This window comes from Rutilus rutilus (assembly GCF_951802725.1).
Source record: "Rutilus rutilus genome assembly, chromosome: 18".
NCBI lineage: Eukaryota > Metazoa > Chordata > Actinopteri > Cypriniformes > Leuciscidae > Rutilus > Rutilus rutilus.
Genome location: NC_140231.1, coordinates 29,589,664 through 29,608,456, shown reverse-complemented (window position 1 = coordinate 29,608,456; position 18,793 = coordinate 29,589,664). Strand labels below are relative to the sequence as shown.

General features: G+C 36.4%; 1 protein-coding gene across 1 annotated transcript; it reads left to right on the top strand.

Annotated features, from left to right (window-relative positions):
- Positions 1–1,569: 1,569 nt before the first annotated feature.
- On the top strand, positions 1,570–18,436 carry prodha (proline dehydrogenase (oxidase) 1a). The gene is made up of 14 exons (XM_084386375.1): positions 1,570–1,975; positions 3,042–3,250; positions 5,992–6,026; positions 8,365–8,514; positions 9,627–9,691; positions 9,777–9,893; positions 10,699–10,778; positions 11,210–11,291; positions 11,376–11,468; positions 12,921–13,067; positions 14,618–14,793; positions 16,080–16,178; positions 16,270–16,358; positions 18,014–18,436. The coding sequence occupies exons 1-14, from the start codon at positions 1,652–1,654 to the stop codon at positions 18,202–18,204; spliced, it is 1,857 nt and encodes a 618-aa protein (XP_084242501.1). The 5' UTR covers positions 1,570–1,651; the 3' UTR covers positions 18,205–18,436.
- The last annotated feature ends 357 nt before the right edge of the window (positions 18,437–18,793 follow it).

The following is an 18,793-nucleotide window of genomic DNA, read 5'->3' as shown; positions in this document are numbered from 1 at the left end:
TTTCACAGCCCCTTTCACACAGCGCATTGAACCCGGGAAATTGCCGGCAAATTGCCGGAACGCCTTCTGTGTGAACGCAAACACGACCCGGGTTTAATGCCGGGATCGATGCCGGGTTGGGGACCTAGTAACATTGCCGTGTTCAGTCCCGGAACGCGCGCTGTGTGAACAAAAGCCGTAATAATGCCGCGTCGTAGTGATGACGCTGAAGCCGGGATCGTTCGCCAGCTGTGAAACGGTACGAAATGCGCAATTTTATGATCGAATCAGAGAAATAAATGCACAAGCGTGGTTTCGCAGCTCATAAGCAAACTGAAGACGCTGCTGAGACATTACACAAGTCACATCGATGTCACGTGTCTTTCCGGGACATACACGAGTTGTGTGTGAACGCGCTCTCTGATTCCGGAAAATCACTGGCAGTGTGAATGAACCAAAATCAAATGAACCCGGGTCAAAACCCGGGTCACTTTATCCGTGTATTTTCCGGAATCTCTGTGTGAAAGGGGCTATATGACTCGGACGCGCGCATCGGCACAGGCTGTCCTGTGCTCCTCCGTGGCGATGACGGCGTGCGATAAAAAAATGTCCCCTGTCCCCATAGGAAATTACCATGAAAACAACTTCTCCTTGGTCTGACATTAATTTAGTGATCAAATGTAGGAAATATGATAATATATTGTAATTATAATTTAAATCGGACTAGTTTTCAAATTGTATTTCATAAACCAACATCTCAGGAAAATGTTATGGGGTTTCAAATAAAAAAAAATGATTTTCTGTTACAGAATAGGGCATTGATTTCGTACATGTCCACTGTTGAGGACATCAGGACTTACAGCATGTTTATCAGGCATTTTGGGAGACACAAGTGAATATGGAAATAAGTTATAAATCAATATTCCTATGAAATATTAGATATTATTATTAAAATGTTGCCAATTATTACTCCAATTATTACACTTCTTTTGCTCCAAGAACACATTAGATACAGTGTATAGATACATTGCTTTGAATGGGAATATTAATTTATGGCCATTTTACCCACATATTGCATAAAGTAAAATGGTGTATCAATTCATTCCGTTATATAACATACTTTGAGAATCATCTTTATGCAAAATTTGGTTAAAAAATCCTGAAACCCCAAAATGTATTGGTGATTGAAACAAAAATCCCATTGGTTTTGCCTATACATATAATTTCATGTCATTTTTTTTTTTTTTAAACAACTTAGTCCTGGTGTCCACTACGGAGGACATATAGCATAACGTATGAATAAAACAATTATTTTTCAAAAATGTTTACCATTTGTTTCTTATGCTCTAAACAATGTGATAACATGAAAAAAAAAACTACATTCAAAAAACTGTTTGTTTTTTTTTCTGGGTCTCAGGAGGATATGAACATGTAGGCTGGCTACTTAACATTACATGTAATGACGCAGGGAGACAGTTTTTCTCGTCACAGATCATAAGCCAATCGCCACTCAGAACGCGCTGAAAACACTTTGCATATTTCAGGGCGCGCTTTAATGACCCTCGCGTCCGGGGGTGGTTCCATCTCATTCATCTAGAAAACTCCATCGTTACACGCACCACTCATAGATACCACTGCAAGTTTTCCTCTATCATATCTCCCTTCATCAAACATGTCTTACTCTAAAGTTATCCCCGCTTTGGCCAGAGTAAAGCCGGGTCAGTTGTTCGGCTCGAGGCTTCGGTCCACGGCAGCATCCACGCAGCACAAAGAGCTGAAGACGGAAGACCGGCTGGACCCGAGCTGTACTGTCGTGGAGAAGCCCTGCGATGTGGACCTCATCAGCGGGAAACCGCACACCGACAGCCAGAAGATCTCCGTGGACTTCGACAACACACAAGAAGCCTATAAGAGCAAAGACACACTGGAGCTGCTCAGAAGCCTGCTGGTGTTCAAACTCTGCACCTTTGACTTCCTGGTCGACAAAAATAAGGAGGCGAGTTACTTTTGATTTTTGAAAAACTTTTAGTTGCATTGACTGCTTTTTTTCTCTCCCTGAAGAGTATTATTTGAATGCACACAATAAATGAATTAATTTTTTACTTTATAACGACATGTGTCGTTTTAGAAGGTCTGTGTGTGTGTGTGTGTGTGTGTGTGTGTGTGTGTATGGATGGATGGATGGATATATATATATATCGGTACATCCCTTATATATATATGTACCATATATATATATATATATATATATATATATATATATATATATATATAAGGGATGTACCGATTTGAAAATTTTGTCCGATACAGATAATTCTTTATATTTGAAAGCTGATAACCGATATATTGGCCTTTAAATCTAAATCCAAATTTTATATAATTTTTGAGAGGCTGATTACCAAAAAACAAAAGTCTCACCATTAAAAGCATGTCCCAAGCACAATTATAATGATGACCTCATTATAATTTTATGTAGCCTATATGACAGTTCCACTGCACATGTTGCTCTCAGCTATATTTTCCTTTTATGAAGAGATTCCAATCATATTTCAAGCAATTCAAAACCATCATGTTGAACTGTGCACATCTGAAGTGTCTCAGCTGAAGGAAATAATCCATTATTTATCGGCTTTAATATATCGGCCAAATTTTCTTATTATACGATAATATTAAAATTTAACATATATCGGCTGATATATCGTGCATCCCTAATATATATGTATATATATATATATATGTATGTATGTGTGTGTGTATATATATATATATATATATATATATATATATATATGTATATATGTATATGTATGTGTTTGTGTGTATATATATATGTATATATATATATATATGTATATGTATGTATGTATGTATGTGTGTATGTATATATATGTGTATGTGTGTGTGTGTGTGTGTATGTGTGTGTGTGTAATATTAATATATAATATATATGTATAATTTTTCTTATAATGTTTCTCATTTTTATTTATTTATATTAGAAAGTAATGTAGGCAACTTGTCTGTTTTATTTATTTATTATATTCCTCACTTTTCCCCATCCGCAGCTGATGGACCTCAGTAAAAAGGTTTTTGGCCAGCGGCTCTTCGAGAAACTAATGAAAATGACGTTCTACGGTCAGTTCGTCGCGGGCGAGGACCAGAACTCCATCAAACCTCTGATTGAGAAGAACCAGGCGTTTGGCGTGGGCTCGGTTCTGGACTACAGCGTAGAGGAGGACCTGACTCAAGAAGAGGCTGAGAAGAAGGAGATGGAGTGAGTATCAACCAAAGAGTTTGTTTTCCTTTCCTTCATCCTATACTGTTCGATCAGATCGAGTCTCTTAAGTCCACGTCAGAAATATCAGATCTAAACCCGGATGCCAGATCATGTCAGGAGATATCCATTTTAGTCTGGCATCCAAAACCAGCAAAGCCTGTCAACAGCAAGTCTTATCCTATACCCAAAACAGTCTTCTATAAGCCAGAGAGTTTGACTGAGAAAGCCAAGAGCAGAAAACAGCAGATGAAGTGATGGTAAAAAAATCAGCAGTTTATTGAATAAAGTTGCGTAATCATGTACAGGAATGACATGACATGACAATGTTTTGAAACAATGTCACCCCTTTGACTGCAGTGCACTAGTGTAAATGGTCTCCGATTACACTCTTCCCCATTGGTCAGTTTCAGCCATGGCCCACCGCCTGATTGGCTCATAAAGGGAGGTGTTTTTTCCTCCTCCTCTTGAGGAATGCAGTCACATGAGGTTGAGCCTGGAAACTCAGGCCAGCGTATTGAGAAACTCAGAGCCAGTCACGGTCATTTGACATTTGAAGGTGTGGCGCACATAGTATAAAAATCACTTTTTAAATGAGGCCAGTGGTTTATTCAGGACTACGTTTTGAGCTGCCAGTTTAATATATCCCTTTCAGAATCAGTCAAGGCTCACAAGTTTCTATAACACAAAAGGGAGGCTTGTTTCAACCCAGTCCCGTGGGAAAGTGCTCACATTTCGTTCGGTGGAAAAAGAGTAACCATACACACACACACACACACACACACTGCATAGGTTATGTAAGGTGTTTTGGGTTAGACGAGATCTAGTATTTAAGTAGCACGAGGAACACAAAAGGTTCAGAACAGACGCAAAAGCTTTCAGGAATCAGCTTAACATGAAACTTGTGCTGAAAAGTTTTTTAAATGATTTTTAGGAACGCTGAGCCGTTGTTCATGTGACTAACGTGTGAATAGGATTGACCGGAAGAATCGCAAAGCAATAAATGGAATTACATCTATTGCAAATAATACCATATTCAAAAACATGGTTATCAAAGATATAGATACAGTTCTCTGTAATATGAAATTATTGGGATACTGAGAACTAGACATTTTACTGCCAGTGATTTCCCAAACAAGACAAAAATACTCCAATAAAACCAGTTACAACATGCACTCAACTTCAGTGCAATAAAATTAAATTGCTTTAGGGTATAATTTCCATCTGTTGTAAACAATGACACACTACTATGTTACTCATGCTTGAGTTAAGAGTCTCCGTTACTGTTATTCGGACATGAATGGTTCCGTAAATCAGGTGATTTATTTATTGAGATGGTATATGACATGACAATCATGAGATTATTTATATATATATATATATATATATATATATATATATATATATATATATATATATATATATAAAATTTATTTATATTTTATTTTCATATATTAACATATATTATATTATTTCTATGTAAATATGTCTATAAAGTTTTATTTAATAATATTTTATTTCTGTTTTAGGTATTCTAGTTCAAGTAAGTTAAACTAAATGTAAATGAGAAATGTTTCCTTGGCGGCTAGTTTTTTTTATATTTTCTTTTATTTCTGTTAACATTATTTAAAGTAATGAACATTTTTCATTTTAGTTAATAGCCTTAATATAGGTTTTTATTTTAGTTTTATTATATATATATATTTTTATGTTAATTTTTTTGCTTAATTTTTTTTGTAATTTCGTAATGTGCTTTTGTCTTTTCTTTTTTTTTTATGTTTTGAAAACATTTTTTTTTATTTTTTGTAAATGTTGCTATTTAGGTTTAATTTCTTTTTTTATTCCAGTTTTAGTTTTTTATTTTCCAGGGCAATTTTTTTTATTTATTTATTTTTTTAAAGTTTTTCAACTATATTATTTCAACTTACATTTGTATTTTATTTTATTTCAGCTTTATTTTAATTAACAGATGTTTTTAATAATAACTACCGGTTTCACTTTATTTTGATGGTCCCTTTAACACATTCTGTTGACTATAAGTAGCGTTGCACCTACATGTCTACTAACTCTCATTAGAGTGTTAGTTAAGTATTAATAGACTGGTAGGGTTAGATTAAGTTGACATATAGTTGCAAAATTACTTATAGTCAGTAGACTGTCTGTTGGAGGACCATCTGAATAAAGTGTTTGCAGATATTAAGCAGACAGTCTACTTATACTCCAATGAAAGTTAGTTGACATATAGTTGCAAAGTTACTTATAGTCAACAGGGACCATCAAAATAAAGTGTTACCTAACTGCCTATTGCACCTGCTAGAAAGATTCGTCTGTGTATTAAAAAGTCCATCATCTCCATTTTTTGAGCATTAAAATAATTTGCGTTTTCATTTCCCTCACAGCCAGAGAGCTACATTTCTAAATGTATCTGAAATGGATTCTTTATTGATTGAACTCTGACTGTCTGTTGACTGAGACTTGTGTTGCAAAGCGTATGACGCATGTGACTGAAATCCCAAGTGGACCAGCGTTTGTGAATCAGGCGTTTGTGTCTCTGCCAGAGTGTTCGGTGTGTTCTGCATCATTTAACGGTCCCAAGTGAATTTATCACCTCTTCCAATAGAGCTGACTGGAGTTCAGATGTAAAATGTCCTGGTTTAGAGGTGACCTGTTTGCAGAAACCTCAACTAGCGTTCATAAAACACAACTTTGCACTTAAACATGCTTTTTGCCTTGTTTTTCAGTTCCTGTGTTTCTGAGGCTGAGAAAGAGAGTCATGGTAAGTACAATAAATTGACTTCATTAAAAATATTTGAACTAAATGAAAACATAAAACTATACATTGTTTTATCGCTGTGATTTGAAATAAACCTGGCATATGCTATCATGATAAATGTAAAATTCATCCCCGAGTCGGTTCAGTACGGTACAGTGTTACTAAATATTACTAGGATTATATATTGTTATTTTATTTTACCACATTTTATTTACTTTTGTTGTTGCTTATTTTATTTTGTCTTGTTTTTTGTGTTGGTTTATTTTACTTTTGTTTTATTTATTTTTATTTATTTATTTTTTGTCTTGCTTATTTTTTTGTTTTGTTTTTATTTTGTGTTGTGCTGTTGTTGTTTTTTACTTTGTCTTATTTTGTCTTGCTTTTGTTGTCTTGTTTTCATTTTGTGATGTGCTGTTTTGTTTTACTTTGTCTTTTGTTTTATTTTTTGTTTTGTTTTATTTGGTCTTGTTTTTTGTTTATTATATAGTGTTGTGCTGTTATTTTATTTTACTTTGTCTTATTTTATTTAGTTTTTATTTGATTTTTAATCAAATAGCCTTTTCCACTTTTTCAACTTTAGTTACTGTGTAATGTTGCTGTTTGAGCATAAAAAAGATCTGCAAGGTTACAACGCTCAAAAGATATTTTATTTAAAAGAATCCACTTTTCAAGAACTACAACGAATGGCTCGTTTGGACTACAACGACTCTTATGACGTCACAATGGTACTCATTTAAATAATCCCCGCCTACGGAATAAGCAAAAAAGGGGACGAGACCTAGTGTTGTCGATATGTCAAAGAGACACTGTCTTTTCCACAACATTTCCAAAACTCATTTGTTTGACCCTTGACGAACTTAAGAGTGGTTAAAAACTTACTTTAAACACTGTTCCTGAAAATTATAACCCCAATGTTTATCTGTGCGCTGCACATTTATGGAGAACAGCTTGTTTTCAGTTGCTTTTGTAAGCTCTCGCTTTTATAAGACAAAATTACAACAAAAAAACACCACTTTTTTGAAACGTCCTGTGAAATTTGTGCTTGCTAAGCCTGTGCATGAAATCCGTTCTGCACTGTCCTCTTGTTTCGGCAACATTGTCAGGGTCTGAATCGGGCTCGAATTGGTTTGAAATTGGCGCTAGTATCCTTATTCATATATACACTAGAGAAGACTTGCAGTTATGGAGGGGCGGGACATTTCCCGAACACGTGCTACGCGAGGCCAATCGTGACACACTGGGCCTGCTAACCAATCACAGCACATTTCGTATTTTGGAAGGAGGGGCTTCATCGAAATTGGCGTGTTTGAGCCAGATTGGGGATAGAGGTGCTGTAATAATATCAAATATGTGAAAAATAAAGTGCTTTTTGAACTATCAAGCATTAAAACATATTCTAGTACACCTCAAAAACAAAATCAATACTTCATAAAAGGGCATAATAGGGCCCCTTTAATATATTTGTATGCATTTTATTAGATTTTTTTTTTTTTTTTTTTTATAAATCTGCTGATGTTATTCTAAATTCACTGTAAATCACGGCCTCAAGGGGCTTATTGCTTTAGTGAACAATTGTTTTGTTGTATTTTCAGTGAACACCAGTGCATGCTTACCTCAGGACCATACGTGTACAGTGTTTTCCATTTTATTTCAGGGCTTTAGCGTTGATGCTGGAAGGGTGTTGGCAGTTTGTTGGGTTTCATCTGGCTGGGTTTTTAAGTAACGTTAGTAATGTGACAGGCGAACAGCACTTCACCTCAGCGAGCATGCTGTGTTGGCAGTCATCGAGGCTGAAATAGACTGCTGAATGCGTGTTATGGGCTCTAGTTGTTTCACTCGTTGAGACTGGTTGAAGCTGGTTTAACTGTGGGCTCTCCTGGTGAAGGGGCTGAAATTATCTTTGCATGCTCATGTTTTTTAAGTCTGTGGGGTATTCTGTATCTCAGATGAAAACCTTTCCTCTGTAAGATACTAAAAAACATTATGCAGTGCAAGGTTTTGGCCACAGCCATCATGCTGCATCAAGCTGTTCAGCATTAATTATAATCCTTTTTTTATTCTAAATGTGCATGACATTCCTAGTAATTTCAACATGAAATCAAAACTGGTTCTATTATCTTTTTAAATTATGTGATGCACAAAAAAGACATAATTTATGGAAGTAAACATTTTCATTGTGTGCATTCTGTGAGGAAACCGTTATTTAATTTCAGCATCATAATGATTTTCCGACAGCTTTTTGCAACATAATGCGACACTTAGGGAAAGTTATGGTTAAAACGGAGGGATGTTTCCAAACCAGCATCTCGAAAATTGACTAATTTTTCAAATCCATATTCAGGTATGGATCATCGTGAGAAAAAGTACAAAGCTCATCGGCAGTTTGGAGATCGGCGTGGAGGAGTGATCAGCGCTCGTACATATTTCTACGCAGATGAAGCCAAGTGTGACCATCACATGGAGACATTCATCAACTGCATTAAAGCTTCTGGTGAGAGGAATATTACTTTGTCTTCTGTGCCCCTGTTTTGCTTATTCTGAATTTTGGATATTACCTTTCATGTAGTGTGTAATTTAGCTGTTTATAAATATAAAAGGTCTGCAAAGTTTCTGAGCGGCCTAAAGCGAATTGTCAGTGATTCCAGTCTTACTTCCTGTAACAAATCTGCATAATTCCACCCTGCTTTGACCCTTAAACACTGCAGTTGTAGCTGATGAAGCCTGAAAGAGTTAGGTTTGTGTTGTCGACATGTTGAAAAGATGCTGTGTGTTCTGCACTGCCGGAGCAAATACACTTTGCAAAAGGATGAAGGCTCAAATTCATATGGTAAAATCGATGCTGAAATCCAGATTAAGCTAATAATGGTAATAGCCGTATCGTTTCCAAGACTCACTGTAAGTGGTAGACCAATCACAACCGACTGGGGCATCTGACCAATCAGAGCAGAGTATTGGACCATCTGACTAATCAGAGCAGAGTAGACCAATCACAACAGACTGGGTCATTTGACCAATCAGAGCAGAGAAGGCTCTCAGGAAGACCGAATCCTTTATCCAACCGTTTCAGACACTGTGAAAAATGAGGTGATGCTGCAATGTAAATTATGAGAAAATTAAAGTGTTTTTTACCTTAGATGCATGTAAACCTATTTTAGGAGCCCTAAACACTCTCAATAATCAGGCCGTTTGGATTTTCTGAGCACTATGATGTCATAATGCTCATGCTCCGCCCACGACCACTGACGGACTGCCCCGTATTAACATATTTCTGCCCTCAGCCATTCAACACCCCCCATGGAAGAGAGGGGTGGGGTGAGCAGTTGCTCATTATCATTTAAAGAGACATGCACCGAAATAGGTCACTGTGAACAAAGCTGTTTTTAAGGAGGTAAAAAGGGTGTTGTTTTACACAACCATTGAGGAATTTTAACCAAAGTATATTACAAACTTTACATGAACACCCTAAAGAATCATACCAACTTGTGGAAAATGGGCATCCGACCCCTTAAACAAAATTAGGAATCTTTAAAATAGTACAATAGGGGCACTTTAATATCAGGCTATGTTCATTGACGTATTGGTGTTGATGTCTGTGTATTTCAGCCGGAAGCTCGGTCGATGGATTCTCGGCCATTAAGATGACCGCACTGGGCCGGCCGCAGTTCCTGGTAATGCTCTTTCTTTAACTCTTTCAAATTTCTTACAAATAAGCTGATATCTGTGTGATTGATCCTGATTGGTTCTGTCTTAAAGCTTCAGTTCTCTGAGGTGCTGGTGAAGTGGAGGAGGTTCTTCAACCTGTTGGCCGCCCATCAGGGGAAAGACGGCATGGCAATACTCGAGCAGAAGCTAGAACTTCAACAACTGCAGGTTTGTGTTTTGCACTCAAAGTCTATAATGGTTTATAACTGGGCAGTTTATAATGCGTATGAAAAGTAGATTATTTACAGGTTTTTGGAATGTTAAACTAATTTAGTGTGCAAACTAATTGTTTGCTTTCACAAATTTAAAGACAACATTGCAATGCTATTATAATTTGTAATATGACATTTTAAAGTGAAAAATATAATTCAGCAGGAAATAATGTTAGTTTGAAAATGAAATTTGTGTTTTAGAAAAACGACCAGGGACATTTTATTTAGGGGGGTCTATTTAGATTTTTTGATGTTGTGTTTAAAACTATTTACAATTTATTATGACTAATGTGTACAATTATTCATGTGTTTATTAAAAAAGTGTAATTTTAATATACTAAAATAAAATTTTAATTCTATTCTGAATAATCCTGAAAATAAAATGTTTCACCGTTTCCACAAAAATAATGCGCAGCACAACGGTTTCCAACATTGATAATAATAAGATAAAAATCGTAATAAGCCGATCAGCATATTAGAAGACTGGAGTAATGATGCTGAAAATTCATCTTTCACATCACATCACAGGAATAAATTACATTTGAGAATATATTCAGATACAAAAAAACTGTTATTTTGAATTGTAATATTTCTCAATCTTTTTCCTGTATTTTTGATCAAATAAATGCAGCCTTGGTGAGCAAGGACACTTCTTTCAAAAACATAAAAATCTTTAACTTTTAAACTGTACATTCATTTAAAAATGTACACATTTACATATATCTTTCTTTGTCTTTTTTTATTATTTTGTTTATCTGCAGGACAGTTTGATCAAACTGGGAGTAGGTGCTAAATCAGATGTTGAAAACTGGTTTACTGGAGAGAAACTGGGTTCATCAGGGTAAAATTCTTCATCTGTCACTTAAACTGATTTCCCCCGGTCCCTGAAGTACACACAAGTGTGTGTGTGTGTGTGTGTCTCTGTGTACCTGTACAACTATCTTTGTGAGGACCAGTTTGAGTTTTATACCATTGGAGTGAGGACAAAGAGAGTAAAGTGAGGACATTTTGACTGGCCCTCGCTTTCTGAGAGCCTTTAAAGGCCTGTTTGAGGGTCAAGACTTGGTTTTAGGGATAAGGTTATAATTAGGTTAAGGGGAGGTTTAGGGTAAGGGTTCGGGTTAGGCACTTAGTTGTGATGGGTAAGGTTAGGGTAAGCGGCTAGAGATTGCATTGTGTCAATGAAAGTCCTCATAAAGATAGATGTACAAGAATGTGTGTGTGTGTGTGTCTCTGTTTGTGTGTTTGACCATGTTTCTTTTGTTCTTGTAGAACCATTGATCTGTTGGACTGGAACAGTCTCATCAATGACAGAACTAAAATCTCCAACCTGCTTGTGGTTCCTAACATGGAGGTAACACACACAGGCACACACAAAACATGTGTCTAAAGCACACAAACGCTACTCCGCTCATACGAACTCTGTGTATTTCCAAAGAGTGGTCACCTGGAGCCTCTGTTGAGCAAATTCACTGATGAAGAGGAGAAACAGATGAAGAGGATGCTGCAGAGAATGGACGTCCTAGCCAAGGTATTATCACCAAAACTTCAAACAGTTACTCTGTAGATGCTGTTTAGGTAAATGGTCTTAGATGTCTTGGACTGGTTGATGGCGATTGGCACATCTAAAGTCTGCATAAATGTTACGACAGAAATCAGGCGGTGGCGCTTGATTTTTACACTCAGTGTGTCTGTGTGCATTTGATGTTTGACATTACTCTCTCAGAGTGACCTGACCCTGATCGGACATTAACCAAACACATTTCTTACTCTGACGCAGATGCGTCTCATTTTCCCTGTGGTTTGTGTTTGCACATCTGCTTTTTGACCAAGGAGACTTTGATAAATAGATAAGTAGAAATGATTCTGGTGGAAAAGTATCACTCGGTTGACCTTGACCGTACATGTTAAACGACACAAGAATGTAGTCAGGTGGACGATAAAACTGACAAAAACCTTCTCGTCGACTTGCCTTAACTTCTTATCGCTTGGGAGACTATAGAAACGTCTGTTCTGGACATTTTAACAATGTTCTAAATATTCTTTACAGCCCTCGTTGTCACAAGACTTAGTCTTTATCTTCTGTGAGATAAGCAGACCAAAAAGCATTATAGAGGGAAATGTTTTTAAAAATACAATGTCAAACTCAAGGAAGAGTTAGAATAAATCAAATACAAAATGTTCCAGTCTTAATCTCTATTAAGACTGACGCTGAGGCTGTTAAATAAAAGATTTGTGAGATAGATGAAAGCGTTTTTATCTTTGCAAATGCTGAAGTCATTTATCTACAGCGTTTCAGCTTGTGAATTCTTAAACTGAAACTAAATAATTCAATTAATAGACCACATTTATATGAGTACTTTCAGCAAAGATTATTATGGTTTTGATTGGCCAAAAAAACATTTATATATATATATATATATATATATACTGTGTATACGATGTAATAACCATTCAAAAAAATACAAATTGTAAAATGTTTTGTGTACATATATACACAGTGTATGTATATAAATATTGTACTGTTAGTATAAAATGCTGTATATATAAATATATAATGACAGTTTGTTATAAAATATATAAAATTTAAAAGTAACAATGTACATTTATGTTATTGTTCAATTATATTTTAAAAATCAAATAATACAAATAAATGTAAACTTTGTTTTACATTTTATACTGTACAGTATATACTTGATAATATTTTTATTATTTGTTCTTGCATGCATTTTATATTATGTTTTTTCATCTGACTTTAACAGTTAGTTTTTTCTTCTTCTTGCTTATTCAGCTGTTTTCAGTCTGAGAAGTGTTTAGTTTGTTCCTGTCTTAATAGTCTGTTGTTGACCATGACAGCAGGATTGTGGTGGAAATGAAGGTCTCCTGCAGGCGTGATGGTTATGTAACTGTGCTTACTGAAGTGCACTGTTACAGCTGATTAACTGAATGTGTGTGTGTGTGTGTGTGTGTGTGTGTGTTCCAGCACGCTGTGGAGAACGGCGTGAGGCTGATGGTGGACGCAGAACAGACGTATTTCCAGCCGGCCATCAGCAGACTGACCCTGGAGATGCAAAGGATCTTCAACAGAGAAAAACCCAACATCTTCAACACCTACCAGTGCTACCTCAAAGTGAGTCGCTGAAACACACACACACATTCCAATTCAAGCTAAACACACACACACGTCCACACCCTCAAAATCAGCTGCCGATCTTTGCCACACCCAGACTTCTCATTTATCGTGCCATAATGTGGATGATTAAAGGATTACCATATTTACAATAACTCACACCCGAGTTTGTCGCACTGCAGCAAAATTGCGTTGCTGAGAAGAAAAACATAGATATGTTTTCCTTTTAATGCTGTACAACAGTCAGTTTAAACTGAACCATGTAACTTTTTTGGTTTTCTTTGACTGCATTTTAGTGACGCTGCAAAATGTCAGACTAGCAATGCTAGAAATTATTTGTTTTTCGCACGTGTTTGTGTGCGAGTATGCTTCATTTTGCATGCGTTAATAGCAATATATAAGTCGCGTCATTAAAGGGGTGGTAAAATGCCCTTTTCACAAGATGTCAAATAAATCTCTGATGTCCACATAGTGTGTGTGTGTGTGAGGTTATAGCTCAAAATACCCCACAGATATTTTTATATAGCATGTTAAAGTTATCACTTTTTGAGGGTTAGCAAAAACGCACCGTTTTGTGTCTGGCCCTTTAAATGCAAATGAGCTGCTGTTCCCGGCACAGAGGGCGGGGTTTCAAGAGCTTGTGTGTTAGCAGCTCACGTAGACACACACTAAAATGACAGAAACTGTTCTGCCTTTAATGCTAAAACGGAGTCAGACAAAGATGGAGAGACTCAAGAAGAAGCGACAACACGTAGAATGCAACAGGACGTCTCTGAATGGTTAGTTGATGAATTTATGTTGCTGATGTGGAGTTAACCATCTTCAATTAGCATATTCTGTCATAATAATCTATAAATCGCTCGTATAGGAACTGTTGTGAGATGCACACAGAGTGGCTTTCTATTGCATGTGAAAAGACGGATACTACAGTTTGAGCTGACTCACAAATGTGCTCGATTACAACAACTCTTCCTCTTCTCAACATGGACTGCGTGTTCCCGGGGGCGGGGTTTATGTAAATGTTAGGGTTGGTGATGTCACTAACCCTGGAGGAATGTTGTGTAGTCCCAACCAGCCGTTTGTTGTAGTCCTTAAAAAACGATTTCTTTAAAAGCAAATATCTCTCTTTGCTTTGAACTTTGAGCATTGTAACTTTGCAGATGTTGTTTATGCTCAAACAGCAACATTACGTGCTGACTAAGGTTAGAAAAGTGAAATCATACTCAACCACCCCTTTAAAATAAGGTTGTTAACCCAAAAATAAAACAAAAGAGCAGAGTAGATTGGGCTGTCTGACCATCAGAGCAGAGTAGGCTCTCGGAAAGCATCACTAGAATTTTTTTCTTTTCTTCTTTATAATTTGTGATTTAGGCTTTTATGTTACTTTATCTCAAAAAGTCCCGCAGCCCCAGAATGAGTCAGCATGATATCGTATTATAGTGGTAAATGACCTTACCTACAACTTTCTAATGGTTTTATTGCAATAATTCTGTTTATGTGTGTGATAAATCCCATGACAATGTCAATAAAATAAACACCTGTGCTTGTAGGAAGCGTATGATAATGTGTCTGTGGATGTGGAGCTGTCGCGTCGGGAGGGCTGGTACTTCGGCGCTAAGCTGGTCAGAGGAGCGTACATGAGTCAGGAGAGATCTCGGGCGGCAGAGATCGGCTATGAAGACCCCATCAACCCCGACTATGAGACCACCAACAGGATGTACCACAAGTACGTGCCTTGCAGTCAAAACGCATATTTTAAATGAAAAAAGCATTGATAAAACATATCATCACACCCACCATATAATTTACAAGCAGTATTTTCATACTTTGATTGCTGTGGATTTTTGTTAACTTGTAGAAATATTGAGCTTTATTAGAGCAATATAGTTATATAACATAGTAATATAGTATACTGTATAGTACAATGATGAAATACTGATAAACACTGTAAAAGAAATGTGCTTCTATTTAAACCATGTGGTGAAAAGGACTTTTATAATGTCACTACCTTAAATATAATGTGAGAAAGATGAAACCATTGTTTTGGGGGTGGTGGGGGAAGGCACATATTTAAAACAAAAAAACAATTAATTCTTTAAGTAATTTTATTCCACAAAACCCATTATGTGATCCAAAAACAAGCATTTAATTATATATTAATTCTTTAAATATTTTATTTTATTCCACATAACCTTTTATCTGATGAAAATCAAATATATTATATTTAAAAAAGGTAATATATTTTTGAATACTTGCTTTTCATTGGATAATGGTTTATGTGGAATAAAATAAACTATTTATTTTACATAAAAGATTTTATGTATATTTAAACAAATTTATTTAAAATGTTTTAAAATTAAAATAAATTTTGAAATTTAAAATGATTAAAAAAAAGAAAAAAAAAGATTTTTTTTAGAACATTTAATTAATTTTGTTTGATTTCACATAACCCATTATCTTAAGAAAAGCAAACATTTAAACAATATTTTAATTGTTTAAACGTATATATTTTATTTTATTTCACATAACCGATTATTGGATCAAAATCAAACAAATGCTTGATTGATTGATTTTTATTTGACCCTTTTGTTTAAAATACGATACAGCTTTGCATCATACATTAAAAAGAAACAAGACAAAGTCAGGATAACACAATAAAGCCCTAGGGCTTATTTCCATTGTGGTCCCGGGGATATATAAAAAATATATTGTTTAAATGTATATTGAAAACACAATGTACCATTTAATTTAGTTTCGCCGTCTCATCTCAAATGAATACTTTATTCCACACCAAACACACCTGCTTACCCGAGCTGAACTTGTTTTGCCCATCAATGTCACGCTACATGTGCGTCATAACTGTCAATATTTGCACGCACATTGTGACGGGAATGTTCTGACTTGTTGCTACAAACAGAAGCAAATATTTCAGGATTAATTTCTTTTATTCTTCTGTCGCTGTCATTGATCGAGCCCTAGAAGCTTTTATGAACCATTATCTCTCTCTGTAAGGTGTCTGGAGTACATTCTGGAGGAGATTAATCTCAACAGGATGGCCAACGTCATGGTGGCGTCTCACAACGAGGATACGGTCAAATTCACACTGGAGAAGTGAGTCTAGAGCCAAGAAGAGATGCATGAAATACATTCAGCTCAGTATCTGTGGCTAATGCTGGGCGTACGTGTGTGTTTTTCTGTACAGAATGAACGAGATGAGTCTCTCTCCCACTGAGAATAAGGTTTACTTTGGACAGCTGCTGGGAATGTGCGACCAGATCAGCTTCCCGTTGGGTGAGTGTGTGGGAAGGAACAGATGTTGACATCAAGACTTTGTAAAAGAGCATAACAGGTCCTCTTTAATATTAGATTTAGTTTTTGGGCTCTACTAGACTAGGTTTTCACGCTTAAATGTTCAAAAAACACTTTTACACTGTTGCAGCTCCTCTCGTCTCAGTCTGTCAGTAACACTGTTTAGTTCCTGACTCTATGAAGCCCCTCCTTCTAAAAAGCGTACTGTGCTCTGATTGGTCAGCTGGATGAGTGCAGAATGAATGGAGGTCTATGGCTCTATACCCCTCAAAATCCACTTTTCTCAGGATATAATTTTTTGTCTAGTAATTTGAATGTTGTATTCGAAAGGAGATGCAAAGAAATTACACATTGCTGGGTGTTAGATTTTTTAGAGTCACTTATTTGCTTTAAAAAGTCTTTTAAAATGTCAATGACGTCATACACATCGTAGACCAGATATACTGCTTTACGGCAATCCTTCAGTCACTTTGGTGCTTTCGCGCTCTGCACTTTCTTTTCTCTCGAGGCATCGACAACACAGCTGACACAGGTAAACACACGTGCTAGACGAGTTTGTTTTGTTTGTTTCTGGTCCTGCTTCGGATGCCATCAAGCGGTATCTCTGGTCGTAATCAGTCCTTCACTGACCGATCAGCGTTCATTAGCAGAATGCTAGCGTGTTATGGGCAACAACAACTCAACCTGTAAGAAATCGAAAGGACATAAGTACTCGTTCATTCAACTTTCGACCTATAACCCATGTTTAACCTACAATCACTCTCCAGAACATTCTCATTCACAGTTCCATGCTGGTGGAACACTCTCCCCACCCTCATCCGGAATGCAGAATCACTGACAACATTCAAAAAACAGCTGAAAACCCATCTCTTCCGTGAGCACTTACCTTCATAAAAAAAAAAAAAAAAAAAAATCACTTAAAAACCTCACTTATCGTGCTTATGCTACTCTGAATAATGCCTGAACTTCGTATTTTGAGCACTTCTTGCGTTGTTGTAGTTTTTTGCCTCTTCATGATGACTCGCTTAATTTTAGTCCTAATTTGTAAGTCGCTTTGGATAAAAGCGTCTGCTAAATGACTAAATGTAAAATGTAAATGTACAATCAAATCTGAGATTTCTCAACGGCAATCGGGTGAAAGAGACACATTTAGCCGTCTAGCCCCATAGACTCCCATTCATTTTGCACTCATGGGCGATCGCCCCCAGTGGAACTCTGGTGGAACTACAACCAAAATTCGGTACAATAGGACTTAATAGGGAGTGGCCAGGCTCTCCGTAGACGCGCTCTGACACTACTTACTAACTCAACCAGGCCCCGCCCCTTTATTCTGCGTATGCCATTGGGCGGGAATTATTTAAATGAGGAATATTGTGACGTGTTTGTTCCCGGAAGAAACTCAAGACTACAATGGAGACGTTTCAGGGAGTTCAGAAACAGTGACACTGATATAGAGAATAACTCCCGCTGGAGGGACTTTGTGCTTGGGAACTTTGCAGATCTTTTTCATGCTCAAACCACAACATTACACATGTTGAAAATGTAAAAAAACATTATACATGTCACCTTTAATATTGATGCTGATAATAGAATGAAATGTGCTGATGAAGTTTTCCGGTGTGTGTTTTTGCGAACAGGTCAGGCAGGATTCCCGGTATACAAGTATGTTCCCTACGGCCCCGTGAACGAGGTCATCCCGTACCTGTCGCGGCGAGCGCAGGAGAACCGCGGCTTCATGAAGGGTTCGAAAAGAGAACGCAGTCTGTTGTGGAAAGAGATCCAGCGCAGACTCTTCAACGGACAACTGCTCTACAAACCTGCGTACTAAAACACACACACACACACACAACTGAACATCAACTGTATTTAAAATAAGGACCGCCTTGCCCTACCGGTGAGCACAACCATGTGAGCGTGGGGAACTCATCACAAAATGGACATTAATACATTCTATAGTTGTTATAGTTTGTGTACATCAGTGGCTGTAAAATGATCTAGAGTTAAAGACAACATGAAGGACCTTGCTTTTGCAATACATTTAACGTCTGTGATGTGACATGAAACAAAATTCAGAGGGAAATAATGTAAGACAAGAGTTAATCTGATGAAAAGCAAACATTTTAAATAGTATTAATTATTTAAAATCTATATTTGATTCCACATAAAACATCCATTGAAAAGCAAAAATTTAAAATAAGTGAATTCTTTAAAAATAAATATTTTTTATATATATATATATATATATTTTTTTTTTTTTTTTATATATATATATATATATATATATATATATGAAGAGTTCAGATGCAAAAGCCTCTAAGAGCCATCTGAAATTTTCTTCTAGAATGATCATTTTTATAAAGCTTGCATATTTAAGTTCAATAATTTCACTTAAATGGCAATGCAAATTACCTATTAAT